We start from the raw sequence: 21,812 nt of genomic DNA, 5'->3' as shown, positions 1-21,812 counted from the left end.
TAGGAATGTAATATTAACCTGCAGGCCAAGTTTGATTTTGCTGGTTTTGCAATAAAAGGGAACATATATCCCTATAATTACTTGTATAGACATTTACAATCAACATTTTTCCAATCTGATAAAAGAATGAAAAATGAATTCTCCATTATCTTTAAAAACACTTCACTGCGGATCACCTTCCGTCAGTCGCACAACCATGAGGGGGAACTACGGGGCCTCTGGGCAATGTTTAAATGCAAAAGTCTCCTTCTGCAGTCTGTTGGGTTTTTCCCTTCCGGGCCACTGTTGGTCACGAGGGACACTGTGTCCCCAAATTCTGCTCACTGTCCCTTTAGATTTAGTCAGACATGGCAACCGTGCCGATATTTCCGGGAGACTCCCGAATTTCAAAGCCCCTCCCGAAAATCTCCCGGACCGACCTTTCTCCCGAATTTCTGCCGATTTCCACCCGGACAACAATATTGCTGCACCACCCGTCACTGGGCGCGCCGTTTCAGACCGAACAATAATAAAGGTTACACCTTGAAGTCGAGCGCGGTAATTAGAACGGGAAAAAAAAGCAGAAGAAGAAGGGGAAAAGAAAAAGAAGAGACCATGGCGAATAAAAAGAAAATATGCCTGCAAATTCCTAACTGAATGGAAAAATGAATTCACGTTCATCCAGGACAGCTCGAAGTTGTTATTGTACAAATTAGAGTCTAACCTCCTGAGGAGAACCCTTAAGGAATTACATTTCTGAAATAAATTAATTACATTTTTCTTTGCGCTTGTGTGTGTGATATACTGTATATGACGATACCCCCCCCCCCCCCCACTGGTTCTTTCGATATCTCCCTAATTTAGTGTGTTTGCATTATTCAAATCAATATATTTCTACTTTATTATAGCAATACTGCACCTAAAAAAAACAAAGTTCTCTATTCCAGAGATAAAATAAAAGCTATATTTTTACATGTTCCATAAACTACAGATTTGATGATCTGAATCTGCAATTTAAGTAAAAGCAGCTTTCTGATAAGCATACTGTAAAATGTCGAATATTCGTCTCAATGAAAGAAGCGTTACAATTGAAACACATTTTTGCTGTACTGAGGCAGGTTGGGTTTTCTAGCTTTGCAACCATTCAACAGATGTACACTTGGCTGCACAAGTTGTCATTTTTGTGAGTCATTAGAGCTTGTCGTGAATTAGTGTTCCTTTTGGTCCACAGTCGTGTGTCTAAATGTCCGTTGACAGGAGTTTAAAGTGTAATCGTCATCTTTTAGCGGGATGATGAATACAACCACCCTGAACTTTAAAATATATCTCTGAGAGATTTTATCTTTATGGCAAACTGATGTATGGCTGTTTATACCCTCATAAGAGGCCCGGTCAGGGCAACATGGAGTCTGCTGATGGGTGGGAGAGGCGTAGCCTGGAGGGGGCCAGCTGCCACGTTCAAGCAAGTCCAGACACCGCTGGTGACGGAGCAGCATCTGCTCCACCTGCCTCCGTCCACGAGCACTATCGCTTCTATCTCACACACTTTGTCATGGAAACGTCTCCACTATCTGCCTTATCCCTGTCAGACGCTGCACCCACACACACACACACACACACACACACACGCACACAAGCACATTCATTTGTCAATTCCTTGGTTTAATTTTGGTTGTTGAAATCAAAAGCTTGAGATTTTGACATAATTCGTTCTTTAGTGTTCGATTTGCATCACTTGAGGAAACGGATGGGAAACATTTGTGTTGCAACGATTTGCTGTTATTTGGCATTTCAAATCCATGTGAAAACTTATTAGTGCATTGCCAAGTTTAAATTCGGTTTGAGTTTGTCATAAAGTTTAGATTTCTACATAATGAGTTCCAGTGTGCTTTTGTTCAGTGAAGCAGCGTAACGCCACCTCCTGGAACGCTGAGGCCATTAAATGTCTGTGGTTTGAAATCACACGAGTTGATGGATTTGCTTTCTACTGCATTCTGGTTGTAAAATGGCAAATAAATGTAATAAAATAAATACGTAAAAAATAAAAATAAAAAGATTTACTTTTATTTTTAATCTTAGAGATTCTAGCTCTGACTCACACATATGAGCCAATTAATCAATGATTAAATGTAAACAAATTAAATCAATCATTGATTACTGCAGCTCAAAGTTTAACCCTTTTTAGAATGACTGTTTTTTAATGCTTAGGATTTTTCTAATTTGATATTTCAGATTTGTCCTTGGTGGGAAAATAAAGCTAAAATGATTTGACAGAATGAGGTACGTTGGACTGACGGACATCCCTGAAACTGTCAAACGAAACTCTCCTCTCCATCCTGTTTGCACGCAGTGATGATTATCTCTTATCGACCCACTACATCATCACACTAACACATTATCGTAGCCCCGAGTCGGTTTGCTTTTATCCCCCCAGTGTAAATCACTAATGATAATGTGAATGACCCTGATGGTTAGGCTCTCCATGGGGGGGCCGGGTGTTTATGGGGCCGTTGTGCTGAGCTGTGGATCTTGTGAAACTATTCTGCATACCAAGGAGGACACTTTGATTCTTTTCGTTCAGTCGCTGCACCGTGATCCAATGTGAGCCGACATGTCTGAGACACGTGCACATCGATCACACGCCTCCCAGGACCCCAGAGCGGGGGCTCCTGGGCCGACCGCACCAAGCTGTCAGAGCTGCCAAAGTGCCACAGGGAGCTTTAACAAATGATCCAAGCATGGCGAGTTCAGGAACACGCCATTCCTGAACACGCCTCGTGTAGCGTTCATGGGCCCTGTGCGGCAGGTAATATGCAGCACTCTGTGCCACTTTGAAGTCCCATTTAAACAATGAGTCACGTCTCTTTGCGTTTTCTGCCTCTAGAACAGTAGCTTAAGTGAGCCTGATAACTACTTACTAACCGTACCCCTCATAAGACACAGCCAAGGTGGAGATGGTGGAGGAGGACACCAGCCAATCGAGAGTGGGGGCGGCGGGCGGGGGGGTGAAGACAATACTGTCAATATATACTCTGTAAAAAACTTGTATTGTTTAGACCTCCGAACCATCTTTGGGGAAAGAGAGCTCTATCAATTCAGCTGAATTTCAACCCTTACGTCTGTTTAACAAAATGCTTTAAGACATTTACGACTTTTGCATCATGTTTATTTCCAAAGGAGAGGTTACATAAAACAATTTACATTGCAGTATTCACTTCAAAAAGTATCACTATATACAATACTTCTATATGCTTTACTTCAGTATTCAGCGTGCTTCACTTGTTATATTACTGTCAGGTGTGGGTGCTGGAGCAGGTCGCAGGCGGAAGGAGGCAGGACTTAAACGCAGGCTGCTCAAAAACTGTGCTCTTTAGTCAAACCAAAAAGGACAGGACGTGCTCCAACGACGGGTAACATCGACAATGACGCGACGAGGGACTGCGACGAGGGACAACAGGCACAGGGGGCTTAAATACACAAGGGAGGTGCAGGTGATTGGACACAGGTGGGAACACTCAGGCAATCACAGGACAGGACAGGAAGTGAAGCTCACCCAGAGACACGAGAGACAGGAAAACTACAAAATAAGACAGGAAGAGGACCCAAACCGTGACAATTACAGCCTTATTCCAAAATGGAAGAATCGACCTGTCTAAGACATTCAGAGTTGTCCTTTGTTGGCTTGGCTGTTGGTTGTTGGAGGTCCAGAGCGCTCGGCAGCAGGTTTTCATCCATGATGTCTCTGCTGCATTCATCTTTCTCTAAATGTGGACTGGTCTCCCAGTTCCTCCGGCTGAAGAACCGCCACATTGAATTGGAACTGCCCCTCCGAGCCCCCCCACAGAGCGGCACAGCACAGCCATGTCAGCGAGACCCAACAAAGGCAAGACTATTATTCAAAGAAAGCCGGAGTCTGAACTAAGTTGTGCCTATTCCGGCAGGCTTGAATCCCATTCAACAGGATTTGCCCAAACTCCCAGCAGAGAGAAAGAAACCTTGTTGGTTTTATTTGAATTTTGAAGAAGAAAAAAAGCTCCTCTCGTCAGCCTGTGAAAGGCAGTTGGAAACATACTGGTCAGTTTCAGGCAATTCTGGCAAATACCAAGCAGAAGAAATGATTGGAACATCAATATTAATACAGGGTTTCCCTAAATTGTCAAATTTCCAGGACAGAATTTGGTTCCCACTGGGCCCCTGGCAGCATTACACGGGGCCATGCTTGTGTACAGTATGCGTCTGGCCGTGCAGCCGTGTTCTGTAAAAAAGCCCGTTGGTCTTATGAAAATATGTTGAACGGCGCCAGGAAGCTTCCGTCCAAACTCGCGGCCCAGTGGGGCTGCTGTGTTGTCTTAGTGCAGAGCTGTCTGCAGACAGAGGGGGACCAGGCAGCCTTACCAGCAGTCTCTTCCCACACAGCCGCCAGCACCAGGCACGCGGCCCGACTCCTCTCACACGTCCACATCCAATGGTATGTTCGTCAAGGTGGTGGATTCAGGGCCATCAGAATGGAAAGTTACATCTGATGGAGGTTGTATCTGATGTAGGTTGTATCTGATGGAGGTTGTATCTGATGGAGGTTATATCCAGCATCTGATGGTGCCACAGCTTTTGGGATGTATGATGTCACATGTGTACAAACTCTAAAGCCCTCTAAGGTAAATTGGGCTTGAGCATTTTTTAAATGTCATTATTTGTCACTCATACCATCTCCCCTCCATACAGCCCCTGCTCTGGGCTGCACCCTTCACATGAACCCCCCGAGTCCTTCTTCTTCTTGTCGTGGTCATGGACCACAATTAAGCATACATGGACATCAATGTACCAACACACATTTGTAACTAATACGACCAGTCACATTAACAGCAGCTCGTCTGCCCGCATAGTTATTAGTGAAAAGTCCTTAACTTTCACACTTTATAGGCTGACTAATATCTTACTACTTACTAACTGTGACGGTTTTATATATAGTTTATACTTAATATTACGAATAGAAATGGATTAAATTGAGTTATGAACCCAAAATATCGCTTTCTAAGTCAGTAACAAAAACAAATAAACTGAACGAACTTTGAGTTTTTTGTGTTGTGGTGTGATTATAAACTCACTATGATTGTGTTTTGTTTCATGGAACCAGGCGAAAGCAGCATCGAGCTGAAGAAGAACGATGTGTGTGGTGACATTCAGCTACTGTAAACTTGACATTTTGTGTAATATCTTGTTGAATAGTCTGTGCATTTAAATTAATTAATTGTTTTGGTCATATTTGTTTTCTTCTGCTATTTTCAATCCTCTGCCATAAGATTGCAATTTATACTTTTACGATTTTAATTTATTAAAAATGATGGACAATATTCTTCTCCCTGCTTGACTTCTGTTGGTTGTTGATTCCATAGGTGAAGCATTTCATCCAGAAGTAAATAAAATTAGAAGAAGATCACTTTCTTTATCTTCATCCTCAAGTTTTTAGAGTTATAACACTTTCACTGTCAAGTGCAGCAGGTTGCTAGGCAACGGGATGTGGAAGCAAATGTTGATGACGCAATCCCGCGTAGGCCAGACGTCTCATTTGAGAGGCGGCTTGGTTCAGCCTGTGCGGCCATTGAAGGACGCACGCCACATTGACTGTGAAGGCCGTGTCCTGTGGAGGATGCAGCAGCCCGAAATGAGACACAGCCCCTGAGTCAGTGCAGCCAGGGACCCGCTGTGTAATTAACACATGTGGTGTACGCCTGCTAACACGCTTCAACATGACACCCGTAGCGTGTCTCTACTCCCTTCCTTTGCCATCACGGTTAATTTAGGTGCCTAAGATCAGCACTGGATCCAATGTAGACCCACTAGACCTGCAGTGCTTTCATATTCACCAGGGATCCAATGATTATGGCTAATGTCATGGCGATCCCACGGATTGTTATGATCAAACTCTGCAACCCCCCCTTTGAGGACTTGCATCAGAAAGCAGCTTGGGATTTTGACCAGAATATCATCTCAGCTTATTTGCAAAAACAAAAGAGGACTTTATTCTGAAGGTTTTGCCCAGATATCCTGAATGTCACCTCATGTTAGCCTACAAGCCTTTGATCACTTTTAACGTAATTGTGCACCAATCCACTTCAGAGCACTGTTTATTGGTAGCAGTAGCAAAGTGATGTGTTATAAACGTAGAGGATCTATGGAAGGAATGTTTTCTCCGAGGTTGCAGGCAACATTCAGTCAATCTGTGATTTATGTGAGGAATGGGGCATGATGCCTCATCCCGGCCTGTCTGTATGAGTTATTGCAGCAGCTAATTGAGGTTTCTCACATCCTCCAGGTCTCTTGCCGTCACTCAACCTTCTCAGGTTTCCACTCAGCATTCAGCTCCATAAAGATTAGGTAGAAAACATCCCTTTTTCTCTCCCCCACCCTGGTAGAGCCATATTTCAGTACAACCTCAGACTACATGTCCTGTCTTCTTTACCCTATAACACACCCTTTTATTGGGTTGGACTATTTAGACTTTCCTTGCAGTGAGAGATGGCTGATAGATGCAATAACTTTTTTTCTCATAGTTTTACAGGTGATTTGAAAAACATGTATCATTTTGATAGAAATAGACTTCAATGTCAAGTACTTTAAGCTGCTTTTGTCCATCATTTTACAACAGTGAAGTGAAATAGTTATGTTTTATGTAAAAAGTGATGACCATTAACTCATTTACCTGGTGTCCAACAGCAGCAGGAAGATCCTGTCCAAAAAGACAAGCTCTGACAAACCTACAACAATCTTTAGCGCATTTACCTGCTAAAGAGAAGAAGATGATGTTTTTTTCTCATGAGGAGTTGGCGGAGTAAACCTAACATCACAACATGTTTCATTTCACAATGTCCATCACGGTCTGGATGCAGAGCCATCTCCAGCAACATATCAGACAGGCTGCAACCCCCCTACCCTCCTCACAAGCTACAGCTTCAAGATACTCCTTCACAGTTAGATAACCATGTTCCTGTGACTGCAGAAGTTTTACTTCTAAAGCATTCATTTCTTATTTAAACTGAGTGCTTGATTAGTGAAAAAAGACTTCAAGCTGTCAGTTTGTCAGAACAAGAAGACTTCAAAATAAAAGCAGCTGGCTGTTTGAAGAACTAAGAACAGCATTTTGAAATATACTCCTTAATTCATGTTGAAATCATAAAATGATTATCATATGTAAAGCTCTAGGTTCAAAACCATTTTAGAAAATGACAAAAGATGCTTCGTATTCGTGTGGAGCTTTACTTTGAAGGGGGCCAACAGGAAGTCTTAGTCTTTTTAATGTGGAAGACTCCCCTGTGAGTTGGGACCATCAGAAAGAGGCATTGCAGCGTGTGCTGGTCCCACTGATGGATTAACCTGCAGCTCTTATTCTCCCAACACACAGGTACGGCTCCTTTAAGCTTGGGGAACTTTTATGAATTATACCATTATACTCTTTTTATGTATTATTTTACTTTTAGGGTAATTATGGTACCAGATTTTGTTGAAATGGAAGTTTAGTTTTGTGGCACTAGTAACAGCAGCAAAGGAAGTTTACTCACATTTCATGAACAGGTTTGAATCAAACTAAACCACCAAAAGGTAGAAGTATTATCTGAATAAACAGCAATATGTAGGCATGGTAATTGACTGCAGTGGAAGTATTTCTGAGGCAGCACTCCAGCAGTATTCATAAAACAATATAATTATGAATAAAACAATAGCAAGAAGGGTAAATAAAAGTAGAAGAGTTTAACATAATGATATTATTAGTAGTAATTGCATTAGTGGTGTTGATACGGGTGGGTGATATTAATAAAATCCCATTCACGAAATCCTTTTAGATATTTCAAATGGCTAAAGTAACCACATAGGTACCAAAAACCTTCAGAATAAGATAGTGACACAAATCAGCCGTTTTCCATATATTGACCTTATACCCCAGTGTGATCGCCCTATTGCCCAACCATACTAGATGCCATAGCAGCAGTATTAGTATCATTACAAAAAGCACCAAAATGTAGTCCTGGCAGTCGGTGTCTAAGAAGCATTCAAAATACAAACACTAGTATTATTTTTATTTCTGCAATAAGTCTCTCTGCACCAGTGCTGCTTTAACCGTCTCTATTTTTCTCCAGGCTATCGGCTGGACTGAACAATGACCATGCAGTGGCTCCAAAAGGTTCTGATCCTTGCCTTGGCCCTATCAAGTCCAACTACATGCCAAAAAAGAAAGGGGAAAGGACAAAGAGATGATTACCAGGTCATCATTAATGAGGCCAAAAGTAAGTGTTTTGAATAGAAATGAACCATATCACTTTTTCCAAAGACATAGTGCATCCCTTGGTCATCCTAGAGTCACAGATGAATGCACAAGTCAAATTACAATAGGTCTTACAGTATGTGAAAGCAACGAGCTGTGATTCTTTACACAGGGGACTGAAATACGACACATCATACTTTTTTTAGGTTATATACAACTTATATACTTATATACAACATACAATCAGATTTCATTCGGTAGGTTCTATTGAAAATCCACTTATTAGTGTCAGAAATGTTTTAGAAATGGCAGAGTTATGGTTAGGTTATAATAGTTTTGAATGGGTGAAATTATCTTCATGGAAGAATTGAGCCCACTGCTCTCTGAAACATCCATGTGAATCTGTAAGAGTTTTAACATGTTGCTGCTTGGCACTTCTCTAACCTGTTGCACTTAGAGTCTAAGCCTACTGTGTTGTTGCTCTACCCTCATCCCTCAGCCCTCATCTGCCCAGTGGAGATCATGTTCATCGTGGACAGCTCAGAGAGGGCCAAATCGCTGCTCTTTGAGCGGCAGAAAGACTTTGTCCTGCGCTTCAGCACGAAGCTCCTGCAGCTGCAGTCTGCCGGCTGGCGGCTGCGTCTGCGCCTGGCCGCCCTGCAGTACAGCAGCACCGTGTCCGTGGAGCACAACTTCAGGGACTGGCAGGACCTGGACGTCTTCCAGAGCCGCGTGGCCTCCATGGCCTTCATCGGCCACGGCACTTTCACCGCCTACGCCATCACCAACTCCACCCGGGTGTTTGGCCGCGAGACGTCCTCCAGCAGCCTGAGGGTGGCGCTGTTGATGACGGATGGAGCGGACCATCCACGCAGCCCCAGCGCTGTGACAGCTGCCTCCGAGGCCAAGCGGCTCAACATCAGGGTGTTTGCCATCGGGCTGTCGGACCCCCAGAGCGACAGCTCCCTGAGTACGAGGCTAAGATCCATAGCCAGCGGCCCCCCCCAGCAGCACGTCCTCAGCCTCGCTGACAGCCAGCTGGATGACACACTCTTCAATGAACTGGTCAGTTGTGTCTGTGTCAGGGCTGACACAGTAGTCTTCAGCGTCATCTGGAGTTTAACAGATGATGTCACGTGCCTGCAAATCTACTTCTATAATTTAGGAGAAAACTAGATAGTGCTTTAGATAGAACACATAGATGAACTTTGAAAGCTGCGATGCTGAAAATAAGATCATACAGTATATGCATATAGCGCAGTGCCTGTTGGGAACGGGACGAATGCTCAGCTTCACACTCAACACCACACTTCCTGTTGAACCTCAGCCAAACACTAGCCATCTGCGCCACCAGGTGACTGTGGGTGAGTGAGGAGCGCGGTCATTCTCCAATCAGAGGGTTGGCGGTTTGATCCCAGGCCCGGCTGACCCGCATGTCCATGTGTCCTTGGGCAAAACACTTAACCACAGCATAGCAGTAACTAATATTCACAGTGTGTGATTGTTAGTTACTGATGGGCAGGTGCCACTGTGTATGGTCATCAGTGTGGGAATGAGTGAAGGATGACATGAATTGTTAATGCGCTTTGAGTGGCCAGAAGACTAGAAAAGCACTGTACAATCCATTTACCATTACAGGTTGTATCACACGCCAAGATTGCAAGAAGAAGAAAAATATAGAATCATTCTGCTGAGTTATAAGTGGCCTTTTACTGCACATTTCCAATAGTTGATTTAAAACTTTTTTCTGCCTATACCAACATTCCCAGTTAGAGAAAGGGGGTACCAGGTAAAGCCTGAGGTTATTTCCTGAGGTTACATTGCCGTAGTGGTTTGTTTTGGCATAACTACATTTATTTAGGGTTTAAGGTAGGTTCAAAACATTAAGTAGGACTGTTATATGAGGAGATTGTAAGACATGACGTGAACAAATGAAAAAAAAATGTTTACAATCAAATATGAGACTTCCTTTGAATATAGAATAATGTGACACATCCGTACCTCTAATGTTAAATGTCAATTTCTGCAGAATTGTTCTCTGAGTGACTGATGCTGCTTGTATTTTTCAGAACTCAATTGTCAAAATGGGGGTAAGTAATCTATGGTGTTTAACTCATAAAACTGTATTACTGTTGTTACAAGTGCATGAAACTAATCTCTAAATGAGATGAACGGCTAAAAAACTTTTGAAACCGTTAACATTAGCCTTGAAAAAAATTGGAAAAAAATAACAGGTCAGCTTTTCATTTTTGTTCTTTGTATCTAAAGCACATGATAGATTTGGTTTATATTTTTGCTTTCTACCCTGTTACTTTATTTCAGTGCCCTCCGCCAAAGAACTGTCTGTGTGAGCGGGGGGACAGGGGTCACCCTGGAAGCACGGTAAGTGTGTTATAGTTTTCTCTTTGCTTTAAATGATCATTATGATGGGCTTACATGTGTAAAACAGAATAAAATCTATGTTTGTTTTTTCCTACATTTTAAATGTGTATATCAAAATTTATGATCAGTTATTGTTGTTTTAATCCACATGGCGTAGATGGCGAGATGGAAGGATGACCTAAGTTTACATGTACCGAAATTCTTCATGCATGTTTTTAAAACAACCAATGAGCTATAACTGTATACTTTTACCCAACGAATTAGGTGACTAACTGATCGTATTGTAATTTAACAGGATAAACAACAAAGAGATGTGAGCCACTATAAAAATTGCACATAACTTCTCTATATCAAAACATTATAAACCTGATCTGATTCATTTGATCGTACAAATGTATTTTGAACCTTTGAAAAAGCCCTTTCACATTCGTGAAGTTCGCCCTGCATTCTAAACAAATACAGCTCTGTCATTTACACGGTATGTTACCGTAAATTGGATACATTTTGCTTAACAAATATGCTTTTTCTGCTTGTTTCAATAATACCATTAACTCAACTGGTTGTGCTGTCAACTAGCAGTTGGTCACGGCTTCTCGCTCAAAAATGACTAAAATGAACAGTTTGAATACTAAAAATATGACATGGTCATTACAAACACATTAACCTGCAATTTACAGTAGATGTAGTTGGATTGTGATTCATTGAACTTGTACAAAGATGTGTATTTTCACCAACAGAAAAAATGTTTCATGATGGTAAATTACGGTAGTCTGCTGTTAATTAGCGTCATTATTTGTTTATTTAATGCATTGCCTTTTCATTTACATGGAAGGAATAATCATTAACTCTATTTTTAAGTTATTATGAAATACTGTGAGATACTGTTAAGAATCAGTGAAATTTACAGGAATTTGTTAACGTGTAAGCTTTCAAAAAAAAAATCACAAAACACAAATAGGGCCAATTAAGACAGTGTAAAATGTTTTTTATCATAGTTATACAACCAATCCCTACTTTTCTGGATCTTAACCTCCTGTGGCATGATCTTCGTGACTCAACTGAGATGGGTCTGTTGATAGGTGAGCTTATTAGCCCTTATGAATATATATATATATATATATATATATATATATATATATATATATATATATATATATATATAAACATCTTTGTGCCTTAATACAACTATGTGTATATAGATTTAGATCCTAGTGCCGCACCCGAGTACAGCCCCCGCCCCACCACCACATAGCTGTTTTGTATCAGAGTGTTGGACAGACCAAGAGAGTCCCCCACATATCTGGGGTGTACTTCAAGGTGATCTATTCCCCTGGAGTGGGAAGGAGCTTCTGACATCCTGCAGACTTTTAGGCATTGTGACAATATTTCCATGCCGCTGGAAAAATGTTGGCATTGAATATGTACTACGAACCTCAAACAATTTGAAGGACTACTTTCAACATGCAGTCAAAGCAAGTGAAGGGAACTGAGCAATCACAATTTAGTGAATGTTTAAATAATGAGTAGGCTACAACGAGCAGGACGTCCATTGTTTGTGAAGGTCTAACAAACACAGGACATGTGTCCCATGTTGAACCAAAGTTAAAGATGTTTGTTATCTATTCACTCTACACTGTTACATTTTTACTTTAACACAAGCCACAATCTTTTATCCAACCTTAACAGAGTAGTTTGGTGGCCCAAATGTAATCCTTTCACAACATTTTGCGTCTCTTCTAGCGGGATACAAGATGGACATCAAACATATTTTTGGTTCCCAAGATTTTGGATCTCAACACATCCCATAGTTTTTCAGAAATAACCAATTGCCATCTTGGCACCAGGATACTGCCCCGCTGTGGTAGTGTCTGCTGGCTTCAGGTTGAAAATCACTTCCTCAGCCACACAGAGACCATTAAGCCTCTCACAGAGGCTTCTTGATCCTGCATAGAGAGGGTTGGCTGGCGGGCATCTGGCCCCCATTCAAAGATTTACATGGAAAAGATGTGACAGAGCAGCAAATACTTCCCACAACGTAAGTGTAGCAGGTGGTGGCGGGGCCCGGGTGGCTGAAGGGGCTGTTTTTTCACCGGTAGAGAAGCACGGGAAAAAAAGTAAACGATGGAAGATTAAACATGAGCAAACACCCGGCTGAGAAGGTCTGAGAACCTGCTGCACCGAGGTGGACGTTTGTATTGGGCGGGGGTTACAGACAGGTCGCACTGAGCATGCTTCGTTTCACCTTTGCCTATACATACACAGAGTGATACCTAAAAAGGGGGCCATCCATTCTCATTGGGAAAAAACTGCTCCCTTTTCTTTGATCTAGGGGAAACCAGGCGAGCCGGGGTTTGATCGAGCTTCGGGTCCAAAGGGATCTCGTGTAAGTCCCTATTGTCTACCATGATCCAGCCTGGATACTGAGAGAGTACATGACATGTTGTTTGATGTGATGCTTTGTCTGCGCTCGGTCACTGCAGGGGGAACCTGGCATTAACGGACGTCCAGGAATAAAGGGCCTTGAGGTAATCATCCAGTCTCTTTCTCTACTTTCTCTGCACACATATTCATATTGAAACACAATACAAAGGACAAAAAACAGGCAGAACCGGTAAAGGTATCCTTTACGTAAATGTTTCTGCTGTGACTCCGGCAACCTCTTTGTGATGACAAGACTGGGAAATGTTACTGAGAAGAAATTCTCTTTTTCCAGTCAGGAACTATGCTAAGCTAGGCTAACAAAATGAAAACCTTTTTTTCCATAGGGTCGCCCGGGCAGCAAAGGGGAAAAGGTACGTATTATTCTTAATTTTGAGAACCTTTTTACCATACTATGATTACGGCTGTGATTTAGAGATCCCATTCATACAGACATTGTCTTTGTTCAGGGAGAACAGGGGGAATGTGGTGCCACTGGTAAACAGGGAGAACAGGTAGGTTTCAATATTTAGTTAGTTTGAATCAACGCTGACTTTTCCTAGTGGGTATGGACATATAGTGATGCTGCATTGATGTCTTTCTTCAGGGTAAAGATGGACCCCCTGGCCCTAGAGGCCCTAGAGGAGAGCAGGTGAAGATTTCTTTTGTCGTACTTTCTATCTTGTTGACCACGACTATTTGCATTTATGAATGGCTAGGCAGTACATTGGTGTTCCATTGTTCACAGAGTCTCAGCACTACGACAGATTTTCACATTGGACAATAATATGATGCTTTAGACAAAAGTCTAAAAATCTATTTTGGTACACAGTGCGACGAACACATAATGTTTCTAAAATATGGATCCTAAGTCCCAAAAATATTATGGAATGCGACAAAATGTATTTGTCTTTAGGAAAGACATTGATATTCAACATTGAAAATATATATATATATATCAGGGGGTATATTGAGAGGAAATATATATACATGTGTTTATACATTTATATATGTGTCCTTTCAATACACCCCCTGAAATAATTACAAATGAAAATCAATTACGTTTTTTTTATTAGGTTTATGCAAACAGGTCTACTGATTCATATATATTTTTTATTCATTTTTTCATTTATTTATTTCATGTATTTACTTTTACTAAATATAATAATGACTTAAGTTACATTCAACATTGTATGGGTTTGATTAAGTAAATCGAATATAAGGGATTGCACTCATACAAATGTACAATATTTGCATGGAAGGCATTCAACTGTAGAAAAGAAACCTGTTCTTCAGTGAACCTTGAAGATATGACAGCAGATGTTTCATTTAAAGCATGATATTACCATATGTAATACAAGCAACTGAGATTTGTTATAATTCTAAAAACCTGAAGTGAACTTGATGCATATGACTCTCCATCCTCACACCTCAATGTCTGTGTGGCAAAATTGAACGATTCCACACGGAAACAGTGTGCACTGCAGTGAAAGCCACACACTGCAGGTCCATCTCCTGCTCTGCACTTGTGGAATGTGAGCTGTGGATTAGGTCTTATCCCCCTCCTAATGTAGCCTTTCCAAAGCGGGGATTCTAAGCTTGCAATGTTTGGTTGTAGTCTGTGAGCAGTCGTTGTCCCAGAGGATTAGGATTTGGGCACGTTATCCATTCCTTGTTTCCTTAAAGGCTCACGCCCCCTTGAGCGTGGATGGATCAACAGCAGCCAATTGTCAGATTACCTTTAGGATTCACGTCCTCCTGGTTCCCATGGAACCTACCTCCACATACTGTCAGAGGTGAATTCCGAAAACCTCGGGCACCAGAGCAAGCACCATCCCAGTATCACTACCCACCAGTGCTTCATGGAAAGGTTACTTCGCAATGACATTATCTCAACTTAAGGGACTTCAAAGGATTACTTCTGTATGAAGCTGTGTTTTTCCCCTCCAGTACAGATTAGGTCATACAGAAATCAGTTTGAAGAGTCCTGTGGCTTCATGGAGTCTAGACTTTCTGAGAAGATCGTGAAGGCAGGATCTCCATGGCAAAAGAAATGTGCCCTCCAGCTACTACACATGACGTGATGGGAGGGGCATCTTAGTCCACCCTAATGTTTAGAGACTGACCGACCAACATTTTAACTCGAGCCATGATACTTCCTTAAACCATCCGTTTTAGTACCTAAATGTGAAACTTTAACCATAGTCAATCATCGGTCAGCGGGGATTTGGATCAGGCCAGAAAGACTCACACTTGTGGACCCCTCAAACAGAATCGGCCTCCATCTACGCATAGCTACAAAAACACAGTATAACAAGGAATATACAAAAGAAATAGGGATTACACCTGGCTTGCTACTTGCAATATTTGATCCATTTCTGTCATAGGAATTGAAAGTACTGTACATATTTTACATTGTTCATTCTGTACATCCTGTGCATGTTGAAGCATTTTATTCAAGCTTTGGACTTTTGAGAGAACAACTTACAGTATTACGAGTTTACGATCAGGTAAATCTACCTCAGTCAACATGCAGGTCTGTTGCTAAACCTGAAGGAGAAGTTTCTTCTCAAGATGGAAGTTGACCTGCGTTGATGTCTTACGTTACAAAGTACACAGAAAATGACATTTCATAAGAAATCGTACCAACTCTTGTATATCATACGTTCTTTTCTGAGAACATCAATAAAAAAACATCAACAATATTTAAATTGGGAGAAAAATCTAATCACAAATCATCAAAATTCTGAATTAACAAAGCGTCCACGATGAAGGATAAATACTTGGCTCTAAAGATCAGTGACCATCTGTTAAAAGAGTTGATATTTTAGATATATGATTCACAGCCATGCCTTGCTGACTTCATGATGCAGTGTTGTAATGTTATGGGATTGCTTTGCTTGGAGGACAGCCAGTGTGACAGAGACCTTCTTCTAGACCACATGTCCATCTAGTCCAGTCCAACTGCTCTTAGACACCAGTAGATGGCGCTCACAGCTAGCAGGCCACTTTACTTGTTGAATATATTTAAAATGTTTGAATAAAAGTTGCATACAAACATTTTCTGCCCTTGTTTCAACTGGTCATATAAGGTTGGAGACTCCAGGTTTCAATCAATCTAACCACTTGGGTGGTGCAATCAAACACAGTCAGAAAGCATCACACGGACCCGAGGTCCATGGACCTCCCAGAGACCACACTGTGGAACTGAAAAATACAAAAACATTGTTGTACCTTTACCTTTTAACTCTGAACTAAATGGAAGGGTTTTGTTCTTTTTGTAAAATTTAAATACTTTAAATTCATTTATGTTTTTGGTATCCTTCCTGTTTTGTTCCTGTCTCAGGGAGCCAGGGGAGGACCTGGAGATCAAGGTCCTGAAGGGACATCTGGACCTAAAGTAGGAACACTGGCAGTCAAATCGATCCAATACTTTTTGACAATTTGAAAAAATCAATTTGGTCATAGGTGGAAGCTTCGCTTCGTTCAAGCCCCACTTTGTAAATTCTTCCCCGTCCTAACAGGGTGAACGAGGACTGAGAGGTGCATCTGGACCTCCAGGAGATAGCGGCATTGGGTTCCCTGGTCCCAAGGTACACTTGGGTTTGGTTTAGATTTCAATAAAAACATTATCCCACCTGTCTATCTGGAGGAAGGTGCATGTTTGTCCTGTTTACTTTTATCTCTGATATGTCAACTATATCTTTCAGGGTGACAGGGGGAACCAAGGAAGACCAGGTCCTCCTGGACCAATGGGTATTGGGGAACCAGGAGCAGCAGTGAGTTCACAAAACTAAGTGGAACAACAGAAATATTCATTTATATTCATGTGGGCTATGATATCTTAAATAGTGTCACTGAATGTCCTGTCAATTTGATTTGTGCATTGGAGAGTAGTTTTTCTATTGGGGGACCTGAATTCAGTTTTTAGATTTGAATTTGACAAATCCTTTTGAACAACTTTCCATTTTGTATTTATGAAGCAAAGGAAATCTGAAAGGAAGATTTTGACATCTGAATTCTTAAATCAAACATGTTCAAACTGTGTAAATCCAGTTTCACCCTTTTCCAAGGGAAATATTTCACTGCTATACATTCATGGGGAACATTTAGCATTTGTTAGTAGTTAAAATGTAATGTCTTTTAAAATTCAAATTATTATGGTCTTTCTCTGTTTGAATAAAAAATATATTTAAAGGGCAGGCCCACTCAAATCTCATGAAATCATTTTGTCGCTAACTGAAACCCTACGGACCTCGTATAGTTGTGTGATGATTATTATCCTGCTTCCAGTAGTATTCAGTTACTATATGTGTTTAGGGTCCAGCAGGGCCACCAGGGATGCAAGGATCACCAGGGTTTCCAGGTGAGGGTGTTCCAGGATCCAAGGTAGGTTCCAGGATATGTTGGTTTAGTAAAACTAATATGTGTTATTTCATCAATGCTTTATTTAAGAGAGTGCACAATGGGCAGCGAGAAACCTTTCAAAAACATTGAGTTTTAAAATTTGAGAGGTGACATATTGGTGTTTTAAAACCAGTTGAAAGGTTCTATTAACCCTTATATTCTTTTGCAGGGTGACCGGGGGTATGAGGGTCCAAAGGGCGGCCGTGGACCTCCAGGACTTGGGAACAAAGGTGATAAGGTATGGGTAAACTGTACAAAATGGTTGGAATTGCTGACATTTATTGACTGAAAAGCTGTGATCCTGTAAAGGACGACCTGTCTGACCTCTCACCTGTCTGACCCATAGGGAAACACAGGAGCCCCCGGGCTGCCTGGCTTGGTGGGATTCCCTGGGGCAGGAGTGCAAGGAGAAAAGGCAAAGCCAATGTACATGCTTCCTCCACCTGTTTATCCTTTATTTGTGTTCTGATTCTGATGTTTTCTGTTGGCGTAGGGGGAGCTAGGTCCAGCTGGGCCTTCTGGTCCCAGAGGACCTCCTGGATTGGGAATAGTTGGATCAAAGGTCAGTAGCAGTCCCAGCTAGCATTGACACTGTGACCTAAGTCAATAGATGTATCTGATATTCAGGACAATAATTCAATCCATCCCCTAGTTCACTCATTTACTATTGAAGCATCGGCGGTTCGATCCACGGCTCTGATAATCCACGTCCATGTGTCCCAGGGCAACATACTTGACATTAAACTTCTCCCGATAGCTCTTTATGCAATGTATGCATGGGTATGAATGGCAATCCAAACCTTTTATTCCCAAGTATATTTGCACATACAAGGATTTTGTCTTGTTGGGATGGTGCAAACATTAAACATAAATACACAAACAAGTGCAATCGACATAAAGTGTCCCATGTGTTAGATAATTCATATTGAATAGAACACAGGATTCAGAAGACTGTCAGTGGGCGTCCTGGGCTTCATTTAGGAGCCCAATGGTTAGTTAGTCTCCCGAGGTGGCATCTTGCATTGTAGCCCCTGTCAGTAGTGCATGAATGTGAGTGAAGTGTGCCATATCAGCGCATTCAGTAGATGTATACTAAAAAAATCAATACAAACATGTGGCCACTTTTTTTTACCTAATTTTGAGCTGAAAGCTGTATCTGTCTCTCGTTGAACCCTAAAACTGTCTGTTTGCTCAACTGATTTTATGGAAGTTTCAAACCAGGCAGTCTACAAACTGTGATGGAATGTTCAGTTCAGAATTTACAATTTGAAACTTCTTGCAGTCTGTCCATTCTGGGAGAGGGATCCCTCCTCTGACGTACTCCCTAAGGTTTCTTCCCTTTTTTCCCCATTGAAGGATTTTTTCATGTTTTGGGAAGTTTTTCCTGTGCCGATGTGAGGGTTTCGGGACAGAGGATGTTGCATGTGTACAGACTGTATAGCCCTCTGAGGCCAATTTGTAATTTGGGATTTTGGGCTATACAATATAAAGTGAATTGAATTGAATTGTTTGTGATTTGTGTTTTTTTCTTAGGGTGACCAGGGTTTTCCCGGAGAGCCCGGACCTCAGGGAGAGAGGGGTGTAGGTGAAAAAGGGCCGAAGGTAAGACAACTATCGATCACATCAGATTAGAAACATTCAGTATTTCAGCACAGTCCGTCCCAGATGTTTTGAGTTTATTTGTGGTTTTCCAGGGGGATCCAGGGCCTGATGGTGCTGCTGGGATACCAGGCATTCCTGGTGAGGACGGAGCTGCTGGACCAAAGGTGAATAAGACTCACTCTTTCTAAAATGATATGGTCCAATTTGGATGTTAAACCGATTACCAAACAGTAAACAGTTAACATTGAAAGTGTTGTATTTTAAGTCAATCAAAACATGCACTAAAGACTCATTACTTGAAGACAGAAAGGTATGACATGGACGGTCCTTGTGTTACAAGATGAGTATTTTTAATAATATTAAGAAATGTTATTTTTTTTACATAATTGTGTAAGAGCTGAATGAATCAGCTTCCAGACCAAGGAAGCAAAAATCCCCTTAGTTGAACAACCTGCATCATTGTACCTAGATGTTTTCTAGGACCAAGAACAAGTCCCTTTAATACAAGCTAAAGACAGTTATTTTCTAGCACTTATAAAAGATCAGTAAATAACTTGTGTCATAAAAAATATCATCCATTCAAGACCTTATAGCAGCTTGAAAATAGGAGAGAACTGGAATTACTCAATAATGAAAAAAGTGGAGGAACCACATAAATTGCTGATGCCATTATGCACTAATAAGAAGAAAAGCTACGACGCCAATACAAATACCCCATGGACCCTTCAAGTTATACAAATATTAACAGAGTATATTCAGTACTACATTCGGTACCTATCACGTTGCTTGGAAACTGTCCCACTGGCTAACAAACCCACCCTGGTCTGCGCAGCGCTCATACATCAGTTAATGTTGATAACTAAGTCCGCACACCATGGTGGCAGGTCTGTGTTGTCACAGAAACATAGTGGCCATCCTCTGGTCATCCCCTCCCAGGTTAGCCTGTTCCCTCTGTCATCACGGTTGCTGTTGCTAGCACTGTTAGCGCCATAAAAGGCTAAGACCATCATCCATTAGATGTGTTGCATTGAATGTGAAAGAACTCTTGAAGTCCACTCAAGATCACCTTGACTGGACAAGTACTACTTGGCACTGGGTTATGTCGTACCGTGGATCGCAAACTGGTACCCAGCAGTGAAAATAGAATGGTCCTTCTTTGCTTTACTTTGCTCAACCTCAGCACCTTGTTTCAACAGGTTCTACACTGTACCCAAGTAGTAAAGAAGGAAAGGATTGGTGTGTAAAGAGTAACCACAGACCTGCTCTGCCTTGAATCACATGCGCCACAAGCTAACCGGTGATTCAATTAGAAATGTTGGTTTGATCTAGGGAGAGATGGGGTTGCCAGGTCTGCGGGGCCTAGAGGGAGCACAAGGAAAAGGCATCCATGGAGAAAAGGTAATCAGACACCGTGCAGCTATGGACAAATTTTACTTGTTTTTGTCCTGTATGTTCTTTTAAAGGTGACAGTGAGAGGACGCTGGTGCGTTTTGGCTGCAGCTTCTCACTCCGGTCGAAAAAGTTTGTTGAAACTAAACGGTTTTTACGTACCGATTTCGCCTGGTACCGGTGGCATCTGACCCTGCCTCAAGATCTGGACTGTATCTCTGCCTGGTCGCCCGGTTTTGCCGCCTGTCACGGTGGAACTCTGCTGTGACCACCATCAAGCTAGCTCCCGGGGCTGCCTATGGCCTAACCGCGCTGTGTTCTGCTCGGGCAGCGGACTACAACCCGGACTACAACCCGGCTACCGGCCGACCTGCACTCCAGAGCAGCCTGCCAGCAATGCGGCTACTGTTCGTGGCTTTCTTGTTGGCCTCTCCGCGGCTGTTGCCATCCCTGGCTCCGTCCATGGCGCTTCGATACACGTCCTTGCAGCTCTTCAGATTCAACCACCGCGCACCTCCTTCACTGGATATCACAACAACTCTGCAACAACACTGCCTTCTCCGTCGTCGCCCCTACATCCACCGAGGCTCAAGACGCAGCCTTCTCTACAACCTCAGTGGCGAAAACAGTATTCCATCTCTCTGGTCCGCCCGCAGCTCACTCCCGCTCGTACACAGGCACAACAACATCCGCATACGTCATCTGCGTACTCATCACGTGACTTCATCTAACCTCCTGCCCGTCTCAACTTCCGCCACATGGACTTCACAACAAAAGCCTCTTAAAACAGCACTCTTCAATACAAGATCACTCAACAATAAAAGCCTGCTCCTCTGTGAATTCATCAATGACAATAAACTGGATATACTTTGTCTCACAGAAACCTGGCACAAACCCATGGAATATATTGCACTAAATCAGACCACCCCACCTGGATACTCCTACATTGACAAACCCCGTTTGGATCGGCGAGGAGGCGGCATCGCAGTTATCCATCGCAGCGACATCTCCCTCCGTTCCATCTCCATCCCGGCTGTATCTTCCTTTGAACACCTCGCTTTCAGACTTCCCGGCTCCCAATCACTTACCGCTGCAGTCATCTACCGCCCCCCCAAAAACTGCCCAGCATTTCTTTCAGATTTCACAGATTTTGTAACTCAGCTGTCCTCCATTTCCCCATCTGTTCTCCTTCTCGGTGACTTCAACATCCATATTGACTCCCCTACAGCTAAATTCACATCTGACTTTTTGGACATTTTAAACTGCCTCAGCCTCACCCAGCATGTTACTTCCCCCACACACAATCGTGGACACATTCTGGACCTGGTTTGCTCCACATCCTCCCTCACCATACATAACCTGTCATTGACCGACCTCA

At 42.2% G+C, this 21,812-nt stretch overlaps 1 protein-coding gene across 1 annotated transcript in view; it reads left to right on the top strand.

The window, feature by feature from the left end:
- The first annotated feature begins 8,131 nt into the window (after positions 1-8,131).
- The window catches only part of col28a1a (collagen, type XXVIII, alpha 1a), a 32,120-nt gene continuing 18,439 nt past the window's right edge, over positions 8,132-21,812 (top strand). Inside the window, exons 1-18 of the mRNA XM_037474846.2 lie at positions 8,132-8,258; positions 8,694-9,334; positions 10,559-10,618; positions 12,948-13,001; positions 13,099-13,143; positions 13,384-13,410; positions 13,507-13,551; positions 13,644-13,688; positions 16,383-16,436; positions 16,561-16,629; positions 16,747-16,815; positions 17,357-17,425; positions 17,613-17,681; positions 17,790-17,858; positions 17,937-18,005; positions 18,977-19,045; positions 19,138-19,209; positions 20,375-20,443. Of these exons, the coding sequence (XP_037330743.2) occupies positions 8,132-8,258; positions 8,694-9,334; positions 10,559-10,618; positions 12,948-13,001; positions 13,099-13,143; positions 13,384-13,410; positions 13,507-13,551; positions 13,644-13,688; positions 16,383-16,436; positions 16,561-16,629; positions 16,747-16,815; positions 17,357-17,425; positions 17,613-17,681; positions 17,790-17,858; positions 17,937-18,005; positions 18,977-19,045; positions 19,138-19,209; positions 20,375-20,443 (1,722 nt within the window). The remainder of the gene's footprint in view (positions 8,259-8,693; positions 9,335-10,558; positions 10,619-12,947; positions 13,002-13,098; positions 13,144-13,383; positions 13,411-13,506; positions 13,552-13,643; positions 13,689-16,382; positions 16,437-16,560; positions 16,630-16,746; positions 16,816-17,356; positions 17,426-17,612; positions 17,682-17,789; positions 17,859-17,936; positions 18,006-18,976; positions 19,046-19,137; positions 19,210-20,374; positions 20,444-21,812) is intronic.

Source organism: Pungitius pungitius, chromosome 17 (assembly GCF_949316345.1).
Source record: "Pungitius pungitius chromosome 17, fPunPun2.1, whole genome shotgun sequence".
Lineage (NCBI taxonomy): Eukaryota > Metazoa > Chordata > Actinopteri > Perciformes > Gasterosteidae > Pungitius > Pungitius pungitius.
Note: the sequence above shows the minus strand (reverse complement) of the source record. Positions and strands in the feature narration are given on the sequence as shown.